This window comes from Physella acuta, unplaced genomic scaffold, assembly GCF_028476545.2.
Source record: "Physella acuta isolate Inbredline_101_S28 unplaced genomic scaffold, ASM2847654v3 ptg000604l, whole genome shotgun sequence".
In the NCBI taxonomy this organism is placed as follows: Eukaryota; Metazoa; Mollusca; class Gastropoda; family Physidae; genus Physella; species Physella acuta.
The window spans coordinates 1008278-1021992 of NW_026732123.1; the positions used below are offsets into that span (position 1 = coordinate 1008278).

Here is a 13715-nt window from a genome sequence, read left to right on the forward strand (position 1 = left end):
CTGAAGAAATCTTGAGTCCTGGTTAGTACCTGGCTTAAAATAGAAATTTAAGGTCACATGATCTTGTAACATAGTCTACTGCATTTTCCTGTCCTGGCCATCTTTTGACAGTAGAAAATCATTCTCTCTTATGATTACTTTTATTGAAATTTTTAAAAGCTGTTTATGTATGAATTATTATTATTATTGCGCTGTTATTTATTTATTTATAATTTTTTTTGCATTTAAAAAGACTCACCAATCTTTTAAAATGTTCAATTGCGATGCCATTTTAAAAAATTTTCTTATATAAAGTTTTTAAAATTCTAAGCATTTTTATATTACTGAAGAATTTAAATGCACTTAGTTATAGAGCCTACAAGTTCACACATAAGCACTGATTGAATTGCTATTTTTGCCAAGACTTAAATGCAACACTTTTCTTCACCCTGCTATAATAACTGAACAGAGCCCTTAAAAAAACCTGCAAAGCTCAATGCAGCAGAACAGCAGGTGCCTCAAGGAAGGAGAATGTCTCTTTTAGGGGCCAATTTAATGCTCGATAAAATATCTGTCTTTGCTGGAAAGTCTTCTAAGTTTGACTCCCATGAAGAAGAAAAGCAACCAACTTTTTATGGTCCAACCAGCAGCCAAACTGAGCTGGTTGATGGTGAGAAATGAATATTCACTGCTATGTGAAAATGGCTGTTCACCTTGATGTAAAAACAAAAATAGTCATTTCTTACACTTTAAAATAAGTAAACTTGGTTTTGTGTAATATAAATATTGTGTTGTTTTGTATTTCTGCAACACTGACATTACTGTAGCCTTGAAGGGTTATTTGTTATACTTTGTGTTGCCCACACACACAAAAATCACCATTTTGATGTCAAGCTTATATCACTGTATAGTAACCACTCTTTAGCCTATACTTACCTTTAACGGTGCTCACCTTGTAGGGATTGTTCATGAAAAAAAAGGCAAGAAAGGAAGGTCCCCATCAATGATACTTCCTGATGAAACTAAAACAAAGCATAAACCCCCATCTATTTCCAAAGACATGCCTCCCACATTTAGTCTGATGGGTGGTAGAGGTCAGCATATATTGAAAAAAAATGTTTTCAAATTCCGATTCTAGTTTAAAATTGTATTATTTTGTTGTTTTTCTTTCTGATTATTGTTTTTACTGTTTCAATTAGTCAAGTTCAGGCTTGGTCAGCTTGATCCACCTATTTAAAACCAAAAACATTGGGTTTTATTTTTATATTTTTCACAACCAAAAAGGTGTTTTAACTCTACTTTAAATCAGGGCTGTTATGATGAGATAACTGGGGGCTACAGGGTTAACTGAGTCAGTCACAGTAAAACAGATTAGACTCTCCTTCATTGGGGGGGGGGGGGGATATTAAACTTATATGAGGATATAATTTTCTCATTACCTAAATAACAAATAAAAAACAAAGTATCCATTACTTTTTACTGTTAAGTGTCATTTCATGTGATATCATTTTAATAAATTTTTAAAACAACACAACAATCATCCAGATTCGATTATTAACCTTTTAAATTACAATGACAATTAAGTTAGTGATTTTTGAAAGGGTAGATTTATGTAGTACAATCAGGGATATTATTATTAAGTTTAGGCATTTAGAAGCCTAGATTATTCCATCACACTGCTTTAGTTGTGGTTGCCAGAATCAGAGGCAATTTTTGTCATTTTGGGGATAAATAATTTAAATCCAGAAATTTGTGACAGATTTTGCAGCTCTGATTTAATTATTAGTTCTTCATCCATTTTTTTCTTCTTTCTTTTAAAGTGTTGCACACGTTTGTTATTTATATTTATATATATTTTTTTTGTTATTGTTGAGTTTTGTTATACTTTGTTGTAATGTAACTTGCATTGCTTTGGTTTTTTTTTTATCTTAAAGAAAATCGTATTCTAATTTTTTTATATAGTTATATAAATGAGTTTTAGATCTGTTTGCTTTGGTAATTTTTAAATTAATTAAACCATTAATGAATCATTAAGTTTTTTTTTAAACAATTATTTATCATTTTTTTTAACTTTTTCAAAATGTGTGTAAATACTGTAAAGAAAGTTTATATGAATGAATTTAAAAAAAACTCAAAATAATACTTTGAGCATATCCTGCCTTTAAAAAAAATCAAATTTTTTACATTTTTGTTTTCACTTTCAGGTACAGATGGTGGGCTTGACTTTGGAACTCTCAGAATAAATGAGGAAGGCCGACAGTCATGCACCCTCAAAAATAAGGGAAAATATGAGATTGCCTACAAGTAACCTTTTTTCTTCTAATTTTACTGTTTTTAATACAGTGTTGAGTTTGTAATCAAGTGGATTACTTACTGATTATTGATTAGCTATTGTGTAATGATATCTGTGTCTGTTGTATAAGGGTAAACACATAGGCTATGACATACTTAAAATGTCTTAATTGTTTTGATTTATATACATGCTAATTAAATTTTAGATTAATTGTTAATTTTTTTTTCTTTAGTCAAGATTTTCAGCTCTACATTCATAAGTTGTTTTAATTTGTGTTGTTAATTTTCCTGTATAACCTTAATTGATTAATTTTTTTTAAACCTCCGCCAGTTTCCTTTTAGAATATCCAGATTCAAAAAGCCAGGAAATTGTTTCCCTGTTTTCAGTAGTCCCTAGTAGTGGGAAGCTAAGTCCACAAGATAGGCCTACACAGGTTAGTGCTCAAATACATTCCAATGAATAATTTAATTTTTATTTCAATTACAATTTGGCAAGTCAAAACTATTGTCATCTATTATGTAAGCCAAATTTTTTGGAGTAGTGGAATGAAGATACATTCTCAATACTTAGATTACACAATTTTAAACTCCAGGTGCAGGTGATCTTCAAATCTTCCCGGGAGGTACAGATTAAGGACATACCACTTTTAAAATGTCAGGTCATTGAACCTTCCCTGAGTCCTCCACGTGGTGAGGTAATAGCAAGTATACCCGTCAAAGTATCTGTCAAGGCTGTGTTTAGCAAGTGAGTTCTTCTTACAGTGAAATCACATACAGCATATTTTTAAAAAGTTTCTTCTTGTAGTGAAATCACATTCAGTATCTTTAGTTGATTCTTCTCATAGTGATATCATCACATTCAGTATCTTTTAGTTGATTCTTCTCATAGTGATCTCATCACATTCAGTATCTTTTAGTTGATTCTTCTCATAGTGATATCATCACATTCAGTATCTTTTAGTTGATTCTTCTCATAGTGATATCATCACATTTAGTAACTTTTAGTGAGTTAAATTTTCGTAAACTGATACATTTCCATTCATTTCATTTTAGCAAGTGATTTCTATTTATGGTGATATCGTGACATTCAGTATAATTAGTATCTCATTTTACATTCCTTCATGTTTTTGTATTTCAGATTTCAAATAACACCAGTCAGTGACATAAACTTTGGGGCTCTACTGATCAACAGCAAGAAGACAAGAACTTTTGTCATAGAAAACAAGGGCGAGTTTGACTTCAGATTTACCATCACCAAGAAGGAGAGAGAAGTGAATGCACAGGGGACTGCTCGTCAGAACAGGCCGTAAGTGGAAATTTTTATATCTTAACCCACACTTGTTTTTTATTTCCAGCAAAGACAAAAAAACTAATACTGTGTGAACAGAACTCAGGGTTGATTTTAAATAATAGAAATGGATTTTGAAATATTTTTCATTTTTATGGTTCTTTTTTTTAGTTTTCACTTGTAATTGTTTAAAACTCTTTACTTCATCAGTTCTTTAAGGAATTTCTAATTCATTGAATATTATTTAGTACTCATAATATCAAAAAATTTGAACAATCTGCTGATATTATTGATCAGCTATACCATTTCTTGCTGAAAATATTACTTTTATATTTAAAAAATAACTTATCTATAACATTTGTATAAAAATTAAGATATTAAGTATTATTAGATGTTACACCTAATACTGAACTTAAGTATTATGATTTTTTTTCTGCACCCTTAATTAGAAACTTTAGCGAGTCAAATTTTCTTTCCTTTTTAAATTTTTTTTGTTTTGTTTTCATTATTCAGATTGGTAAAGGGAGATAAAAAAGGAAGGGATGATACAAGCTCTACGCCCTCTGCTAAACCTAAAAAAACAGAATCTGTCAGGTAATTTCATTCATCTTTTCACCTGAGAAAAAAATTGTATTGTGTGTTAACTAAACTACCTGGGAAAGAATCATCTGTTTTGAATTGCTGAAATCAATTAATAGAAATACAATATGTTCTATTTTATTATAAATTTTGTAATTCCTAACCAGTGCCTGAAAAAAGGAAGCAAGCCAAAATTGACAGCTGTTTCGTGTTGTATTAAGTTTAAATTTTTTTATATGATAAATTATTGTCTTTCAGTATAATGCCCAACAGTAATTCAAGCAACACACCAGCAAAAAAAGGAGTCTATATGTAAATGTTCTGATAATGATCTAATATTTTCACATTTCCATTTTTTCTTTTGAAAAGTTTTTTTTTTTAATTTTTTATTTTGTTAAAAAGTAACCACACTGTTGCGGTCGATTGTAAAATGATAGAAAAGTTAACTATAGATCACAAATAAATATTTTGTTTTGTTTAAGTTGCATGAAGTTATTTTTGTTTGACCTCACTGAATATCTACATGTTGTAGAAATATTACATCATTATGAGAACATGCATTACTCTATGAAGACCACAGGGGCTAAACCACAGTTGTCACACTTTTTACACTTTCAAGAAAAACTAATTTTTGCAGACTCTGGTAGCCCCACACGCGTTACATTTTGAATTAAAATTAGTTTTTTTTATGAAAATTTTTTCAATCTTTGACATGTAGGTGTATTTATTTAGTTACCAGGCCAAACCATGTGTTCAGAAATATTTTTTTTAAATGCATACCAATTTTGGACATGGGTTGTTTTTCCCTTGAAATTCTATTTAATACATGTTAGAGCATTGAAAATCACACATTATATATTGAAAAACCATTTATTATTCTAATACTGATAGCTATGGATCTATAGTATGAAATTATAAGATGGTCAGTGTCATAATTTTCTTCCTGGTTTGACATTCTGACACGTTCTGGCTTTGGTCTGATTCTGACTCAGGGTTGCTCAGGTCATTGTTTGGCAGTTCTTCAATGAATGGTTTGCTCTGCTCACATACCTTTTGTTTTAGTTTGAATTTCTCTACATTTTAGACTAGGCAGATTAGCTGTGTAAGCTTGTTTTGGGTGGTCAGACAAGGCAGCTTGAGCATGGTTTCTGTCTCTTGCAGCACTATTGGATGCTCTGGCCTGTGTGGGAGTACCTTCTTATGGCTGAACTATTTATTACACCTCTTTCTGTGCATGATAAAGTGTATTTTACCCTTTACAATTTGTATTTCTGTGAATTTCAGAAGCATATCGCTTGTCATGTTGATGATGGTGTTTTGTGTCTCCGGTGTAGTAAGTGAGCTTTGCAGAATGCTAGCCTTCTGCTGAAAGCTTTTGATTAACACTGGGGATGTGTCAATCACATTCTTTAAAGGAATGTCCTCAAACAGGACATTATGTCAAATCACTTTAATCCATTTCATGTGCTAGCTGGTGAAATGTGTTGTTTCTCTCTTGATTCTCATTGGCTGGTGAAGGAATAACTTGGACATCTGTGGTTTTTCGCGGGGTAAACATTGGAAATCCATTGTTATTCCATTGTGGCATGTTTTTAAAAATCTAAATATTGCATTATCGAGCTTGGTTTTTGCTTTCATATCTTTATACAAGATAGATATGCAGTAGTACTACACGAAAAGGACGCTAACTCAAAAAAATTTTAAAAAGTGGACATTGTTGCTTAGCCTGTATGGTCTTCAAATAGGTTCATTTAGTGGCATAGGCAGGATTTAGTTATGGGGGTGGGAAGCTTTTAGATATCAAATATTCTTAACACATTTAAAGGCATATATATATATATATATATATATATATATATATATATATATTATTTTGAGAGTATATGTGGAATTCTCCCCCCCCCCCCAACACATCTTACCTATGTCAATGGTGTCATTGAAATGTATTTTGCTGCTTTTCTTAGTGCCTTATTTAAAAATAATATTCAAATCAAATTGATTACAAAACCGTCACAAAACTGTCTATTTGTAAGCACTTAAGGTTTTTTAATGGAAAACTTAGCTGTCCAAATAACTCTATCATAACTAACCAAAAGTGCTTTTTCAAAATTATTTGCACATTTAATTTTGTCATTACTTTGGGGGAAAAGTTTATTTTCGTGACATAACAAAAATATAGGTTTTATATAACTTTTTAAACGTTAAGGGGCTACTAACTTATTACATTGTAAAATTGAGCCATATTTTCAGCATGTGTCCAAAAATATTTTTAGTTAGCTATCCTCTACAGGTTTTTTTTTTTGCCTATGTTAATAAATGTTTCTAGTTTGCTAATGTTATAAAATAAATACACTCACATATATACTTACAAATGCATACACACATACACAAAAATGTGTTACTGTTTACACATTCCTGTGAATATATCATAGTATCTCTTAAGTTAAAATGTAATCATTTATTTTTATGAATATTTTTTTAAGTTGAATATTTAACAGCTCTTAAAAAATCTTTTCTGTTCCAGGCAAGACCCTAGCCAGTCCAAACTGCAATTAGGAATGTTTACAATTTTCCCAGCGTTTGGCATCATTTTACCCAATGGCAACCAAGTGATAACAGTAGATTGTGTAGGGGAAACACCTGGTAGAGAGGTCCAGGTTGGTTTACAGCAACTAAATATTTTTTGCAGTGTCACCCTCTTTATTTTATTCAGGTCAATAGCTGGACGATGTGTTGTTGTCTTACTTGCTCATGTTGGATTAGACCTTGTCGTTCCATTTCAACATTCCCTCCTATCTGTTAACTGACTTTATATATGTAATATAGATTCTCAAAAGAATATTTTGTTTTGTTTTTGTTTTTAAAAAACTACTCTTTATCATTTCAAGTTCATTTTTTTTAATTACTATTGAGCATTGACTAACATCAATGTAGCTTAGTAGACTTGCATAAAAAGCAAAATTATGTTAAAATACTATATTAAATTAATTGAATGGCGTTTCATTTATATTTAAACAAATGTTGTAAAAAAATTTAAATATTTTATTTCATTTTTCAGCAATCATTTACTATTATATTTTATTAACTTCATGTCTGATATCTTTCTAAAAGATTTAATTAAAAATGTAAAATTTTGTTGTAAAAGGAAATCAGCATTGAAGTCACAGACAGGGAACCTGGGTCCCAGAAAGGTGGAATACCCTACAAACTGGTGGCAGAAACCTGCATACCCGCCATCAATGTGGATGACATTGGCAACATCTTTGAGGAGCATAGAGTTTGTAAAAACCTGTCAGTCTGGCAGCACAGTAACTGTGGAAACCTGGAGGTTGGAGGGGTGTATGGGGAGGAGGAGAGGAAATTTGTATTCAACAATGTTATCGTTGGGCGCACCGCAAAGGCTCGCTTCAAAATTTCAAACAATAACAAGGTACTCTTTTTTAAATAATTTTAAATATTTAATTATTTGACCACTCAATTAAATTTTTCAATTTTTTTTCTACTACAATTATTTGTCGACTTAAATCTTGTTTGAGGGTTTCAAATATTCCACTGATTGTATTTGTCCATTAAATGTTTGTAAATTTAAAAAATATAAATATCCTGCTTAAATGTTGTGGCCACTAAATCCCATTGGCTGATCACCACCTATGAGACCAAACATCTTTTTAGACAAATCAGACAACATTTAGGTGTTCCCAGGCATGAATTTAGTTGTATCAGTTTAACCAGGTGGACATTTTTTAAAAAAAACAGCGTCTTAGGTGACAAATTACCAATAGGGGTTGTTTGTCTTTAGCTCTGGCTCTGATCACTGACAGTGTGAAGTTGCATCAAGTAGCTCAGTGAAGCTAAACAATCCAACAAACTTTTATCATTCAATTTTTAAATCCTAATGTGTAACATTATAGTTAAAACTAACTTTGTGTGTGTGTTTAAAGGTTTGCACCAATTATTTAATAATGTTTTCTGCGATCCTCCCAGGTGCCCTGTGATGTTGTGTTTACACTTAAGCCTGTTATGGTAAAGGGTGCACCAAAGTCTTTGGATGTTTTTGACTTGGATCCCCCAAGAATGCAAATTGCAAATCACAGTCACATTTATGCAACTGTCTCCTTCACTCCTCCATCAATGCAGGTAAAGTTTACTTGTATAGTAAGGATTGTATGCCAAACATTTGAGAGACATTGAAGTTCTTATACAATCATTTCATTTCTTTCACATAGCAAAAAGTTTAATAACTGCTAAAAGATTAGTGAGCCTAATCAAAATCAGAAAATTATAATTAGTTTTGGAAGTATTAACACAATCTAGTACAAACAAATTTTACCAAAAAAACAACTAGTGCAAATAATAAATAATATTAAAGAACACCTATCTGAAAGATAATTCTTAGAATTGTTAAAGCAATTTTTTAAACAGTTTCTTATCTTTATTTGTGCAACTCATTTTATATTTATATAAAATATATATATTTATATAATTTAAATATTCTGCTGAAATGCAGTGTCCACTAAATCCCATTGCCTAATATAAGTTCTGATCACCACTTATGAGACCAAACTTCTGCCTAAACAAACAAGGCAGCAGTTGTGGTGGTCTCAGGCATGAATTTAGTTGTATCAGTTTAACCAGGTTGATATTTTTTTTTAAAAACAGTCCTACAAAATGTTTTGTTACAATACAAAAAAATATCAAACTTTTTGTTACAGTCATTCAGTGCTATTTTTGAAGCAGCAGTGGAAGGTGCTAGTGCTAATCAAGCTAAGGGCAAGTCATTAATATTTGAAATCTCTGGTGAAGGAAACCTGCCCAGGATTACAATCTCAAAGCCTAGCATTAGGAACAAGAGCGGACAACCACTGCTGCTCTTCAAGCGTATTTTACTTGGGCGATCAGATTCTCTACCCTTTGAGCTCTTCAATGATGGAAACCTGCCGAGCAAAGTAATTTGATTTCAGCTTTTTTGAAGTTCTAACACTTATTTCAAATTTGCAACCTTGGGTTATTTATTCTAAAAATTGAGAGTCGCTATTAGATATTTAAATTTATAAATATTCATTTAAAATGTAGAATTTGAAGTTTCAAACTTGTAAATAGTATGTGTAATAGTAACTTACTAGATATGTTATTTAGCAGTAAAATATTTTTCATTTATAACAATCTGCATTGTAATTAACATACACTTCATATCTTTGTTTTCATGTATTGTAATTGTCCCAATAGAAATTTCTAAAGGCTCAGTATTATCTGCAGGTGGCCATTGATTTACTTGATTCTGACCACGCCTTTATGCTGAAACCAACCAATCAAACAAGGAATATTATTGGAGACATTAATTACAATGAAATAGGTACATTATTTTCACAAATCATATTTGTGTAATAGTTAGAAAAAAATGTACTGGAATGAAATGAAAAATCACTGCTGTTTTCCTTCTGTCTTAAAAGTTGTTAGATTTTGAGCAACAGTTAAACAGTGGTTTAACTACTTAATGTATGTGGGCTGGTTATTTAATTGTTTATCCTAAAGTAAAATAGTTATTTGCTTGCTCATTAATAGGGATCACTCAGGATAGGACAAACTAGGATAGTTGTAATTGAGCTTCAAAGAAAACAATTGTTGTATGGTGCAGGCTATAGTCATGTATTGAATATTAAGTCTGCCTATTTTGGCTGAGTTTTTGGTTGTCATATTTTGCTTACTTTTTTGTAGTTATATTTTTGTTGTTTTTTATCATTACTAAATCAGGGGTTAAGGTTCCCCCACTGCATATTTTCATTCAGTCCAATTTAACTGTTTGAACCAAGCTAAAATTAAGACCATCCTAGATATTTTTATAACACCATCTTTTAAATGAAAATTCAAATAATAGTGTGGTTTTTTTTTTGTATCTTTCATTGTTAAAAGGGGCCTAATTGTGTATATGATTACTTTTTCATTCACAAAATTAGCCTTGGAGTGTGAATTGTATAATTATATTTTTATTCACAAAATTGGACTAGTAGTGTTTAACGCTTGATTTCAACAGGCTAGAATTTCCTTTGAGAACAAGTTTAACTTGAGAATGTTTAAATAAGAAAACACTGTTAAAGATAGACCAAAGTACGTACTGACTTTACAATAGACCAAAGTATGTACTGACTTTACAATTCTCTTTTGACTCAGAAACTAGGAGAAGGGCACACACAGCGTCCCTGGTTGTCAACCCCAATGAGAGAGCAACCTTTGAGGTGATTTATCAACCCAACGCCCCACAGAGGTCACTGGCCAACCTGAAAGTGACCGTAACAGACAACCAGTACGAGGACTACCTGGTCCAGATGGTTGGGGAAGGCTATGAAGATGACATCACACTGGACAACATTGGGTCAGATTTGGTTACCATAGATCCAGAGAATGAGCTCATCGCGTCAGCTGATGACAGTATTGAAGGTAAGACAAATACATGGACTTCTTAAGTGTTTGTTGTAACTAAATAGATCATTTTTTCTTCTTTAAAAAGACTGTGCAAAAAATAGAAGCTTTAACTGGATTATACAAATAATGATTGTTTGCTTCAATGGAGGTTCCCATCTTCTGATGATGCAGGAAAAACTTTGATGTGAATGAGAACTTTATTTTATACAGCTCTTGGTACCATACCCAATCTTGTGATCTGTGTGCATTTGTTAAATCTTATTTCAGTTATTTGATTAGTCTAATAAAAACAGTAAGACCAGATGCAACTGGGATGAGAGCAGACTCAAGCTTGAATGGCTTGATATATTTCCTTGATGTTTGTAGCGTTGTTGATGGATTGTAAATGCCTGGTGTTCCAGAGGAGAAATCTGATAAAACTCAGAAAGATGAGACCCAAGTCAAGGGCTTGGTGTGGGATGTACAGTAAAGCCCTGGTCAGATGAGGCTCAATAGATGGGTACAGCAACCCATCTAGGTGAGACAAAATCCAACATGAAACAACTACTTCCTTGTAGTTTATTCTTGGATGGACAAAGGCTATGGAACCAAAGCCAGAAAGAAAAGCAGGCTGAAATAGAGTTAAAGAGCCATATGGTGCATTACATGTTTACACATAATACTTAATTGTGTTGGAAGAAATTCCACTCAACATTACAATTAAGAGTACAGAAGAAGAAGGCCCAAGCCTTAAATGTTAAATATTTCCTTGAGGTTTTGATGTTTGTAACTGCTGAATGATTGTGAATGCCTGATGTAAAGGTTAAATATTCCCTTGAGGTTTTGATGTTTGTAACTGCTGAATGATTGTGAATGTCTGATGTAAAGGTTAAATATTCCCTTGAGGTTTTGATGTTTGTAACTGCTGAATGATTGTGAATGCCTGATGTTTGCAGGGGAGAAATCTGATAAAACAGAAAAAATGACAGCAGATTCCAGTGATAAAAAGTTCCGGTCTGGTGATAGCTCAAGTATCTCATTTCTAAGTTCCTACCCCTCCGAGGAGGGAGACGAGGACATTGTTATGATGGGTACTAGATCGTTGTATTATAACCCCAGTTCAAGCATTAATCCTAGAAGATTTTGTTCTTCCTTTTTTTTTTGTGCACTTTTTTATGTTCATTTTTTATTTCAGTGTTTTGTAGATTAATTTTATTTCAGATTTTAGCTTGAGTTGAGTTTTTAAATTATTCTGCAAGCAAAATAAATTTTGTGTCTATTTTAAATGCACCTTTTAGTATTTAGCTTTGTAGTTAATCATTAGAAAAATCAGAAAAAAAGAAAATGTTCTCTGAAAAGTTTTCATGAAGAAGTCAATGGCTAATATTTTAATGCTTTATTATTTTTGCACATTCTATTATTCATGTTTTTTTTTACGATTCAGAAAATTTCTAAGCTCAGATCGCATGCAATCTATGTTTAATTTTTTTTAAAATAGAATTTCACTATTTCAGAATAGTTAATCACAGTTATCAATATTTGAAGACAATTTTTCTCTGTTTTCTCAAATTGTCATGATCAGAAAAATTTCTCTTTGTTTCCAAGTTAAATTTTTTCTTTGCTGCTCTATTGTTTATTTGATCATTTAAATATTAAAAAAATGAATGTTGTACTTCATATTTATATCAATTGGTGTTTTACATTTATAAATACCCATACGAAAAGTTTATAACCACAATCTTTACATTTGAATTATAGATTATCCAGGCATGCTTCTTCAAAACTAATTTATTAAAACTGAACAATAACAACAATAATTAAGATGGAATGTCAATCTCTGTCAATTTTATGGAGCATTTATCAAATAGTTTTTGTTTTATATAAAGATGTATTATTTGAGTCCTAATCTCTATCAACTTTAAGAAGCATTGATCAAATATGTTTTTGAATATAAAGATTTATTATTTGTATTTTGGTCCTTCAGCTGCCAAATCTAATTTGATGAATTTTGGCGACTGTTACATCAATGAAAGCAAAACACTCAACCTCACCATGACGAATCATTCAAAGACTGACTGTGTGCGTTTCCAGTGGCCCAGTCACCCGCAGTTTAAATTCTCACCAGAGGTAGGTTAAACTGAGTTACAATGACATTTAATTAGGATGATAAATTGATGGCTTGTTTCGCTCATGTTCTAGACAAACAGTGGTGATATGTATTAGTGAATTCGAAATATAAAAAAATAATTTTATAATTAAGTCAAAAAAATTAATAAAACTATCAAACTCTTGTTTTCTTTTTTTTTTTTGGGGGGGGGGGGGGGGGGGGGGTTGTTTTTTTTTTTTGCAAAAATGATCAAGAAATTATTTAATGAAATTTTGTAAGCTGTGGAGATCAATATGATTCCTTTAAATAAAGAGCTTTTAAATACTTTGTAGTGTTACATTGTGCTGGTTTAATTTTTAGTCTACTGCAGTGCAAATTATTTTATTTAAAATGTTTGAAATCTGCCAGGTTGGCCATCTCCATGCCAGCTGTACCAAAGACATTTCAGTGACTTTCAAGTCCAAGAAACCAGAAGTTTTGAACCAAGTCCCCCTGCAATGTAAAGTCACCAAAATTGTATTTGATAAACCTATAGAGCAGGTAATGGAAAAAAAATGGTTTTTATTTCAATTTAGGGAGAGAATTTTAAAAGAGTGTTTTAAATAACAAACTAACAATAAATATTAACATATTTTTGTGGTGTGATCACTTTATGAAATAAAACTACATCAACATTATCAAAAAGTTACAGTAATCTTGGGGTAGTACATTCAAATTTTGAGCTAAGTTGAAACTGGTAGTTTGATCTCTTCTTATTATAAATCTTTTTCTAACCTTTCCCGACAACTAGACTTTTTCTTTGTATCTTCACTAGTGCTTACTGTACAGCATGTCTAACTTTCAAATATCCTGCCAATTATATAAATACATGCATCTGATAATTTTGATTAAAAAATGGTATTTATAATTAAGATGAGAATATAAATGTAAGTTCTTGTCTACAAGCTAAAATAGATTTTATTTTTGTGTCAAGGTGTGTGACTGGGATGATAAAATCCAAGTGGTCAAGTGGGTAGATAATCTGTCAGCCACTCCAACTCTCACAGAAAGGTTGGTGAACATGTTACTCCA

General features: G+C 31.5%; 1 protein-coding gene across 11 annotated transcripts in view; it reads left to right on the plus strand.

Moving 5' to 3' along the window:
• Positions 1 to 13715, plus strand: part of LOC131947658 (hydrocephalus-inducing protein homolog) — a 70714-nt gene that overhangs the window by 41531 nt on the left and 15468 nt on the right. For 6 of the 11 annotated variants that reach the window (XM_059308900.1, XM_059308906.1, XM_059308904.1 and 3 more), the window contains 16 exons: positions 939 to 1073; positions 2184 to 2283; positions 2603 to 2705; positions 2865 to 3016; positions 3410 to 3577; positions 4073 to 4153; positions 6663 to 6795; positions 7284 to 7568; positions 8123 to 8275; positions 8851 to 9084; positions 9395 to 9491; positions 10307 to 10573; positions 11494 to 11628; positions 12522 to 12664; positions 13053 to 13184; positions 13618 to 13694. In XM_059308900.1, coding sequence (XP_059164883.1) covers positions 939 to 1073; positions 2184 to 2283; positions 2603 to 2705; positions 2865 to 3016; positions 3410 to 3577; positions 4073 to 4153; positions 6663 to 6795; positions 7284 to 7568; positions 8123 to 8275; positions 8851 to 9084; positions 9395 to 9491; positions 10307 to 10573; positions 11494 to 11628; positions 12522 to 12664; positions 13053 to 13184; positions 13618 to 13694 — 2395 coding nt within the window. The remainder of the gene's footprint in view (positions 1 to 938; positions 1074 to 2183; positions 2284 to 2602; positions 2706 to 2864; positions 3017 to 3409; positions 3578 to 4072; positions 4154 to 6662; positions 6796 to 7283; positions 7569 to 8122; positions 8276 to 8850; positions 9085 to 9394; positions 9492 to 10306; positions 10574 to 11493; positions 11629 to 12521; positions 12665 to 13052; positions 13185 to 13617; positions 13695 to 13715) is intronic. The other 5 variants (XM_059308902.1, XM_059308903.1, XM_059308901.1 and 2 more) reach the window with 3 other exon arrangements.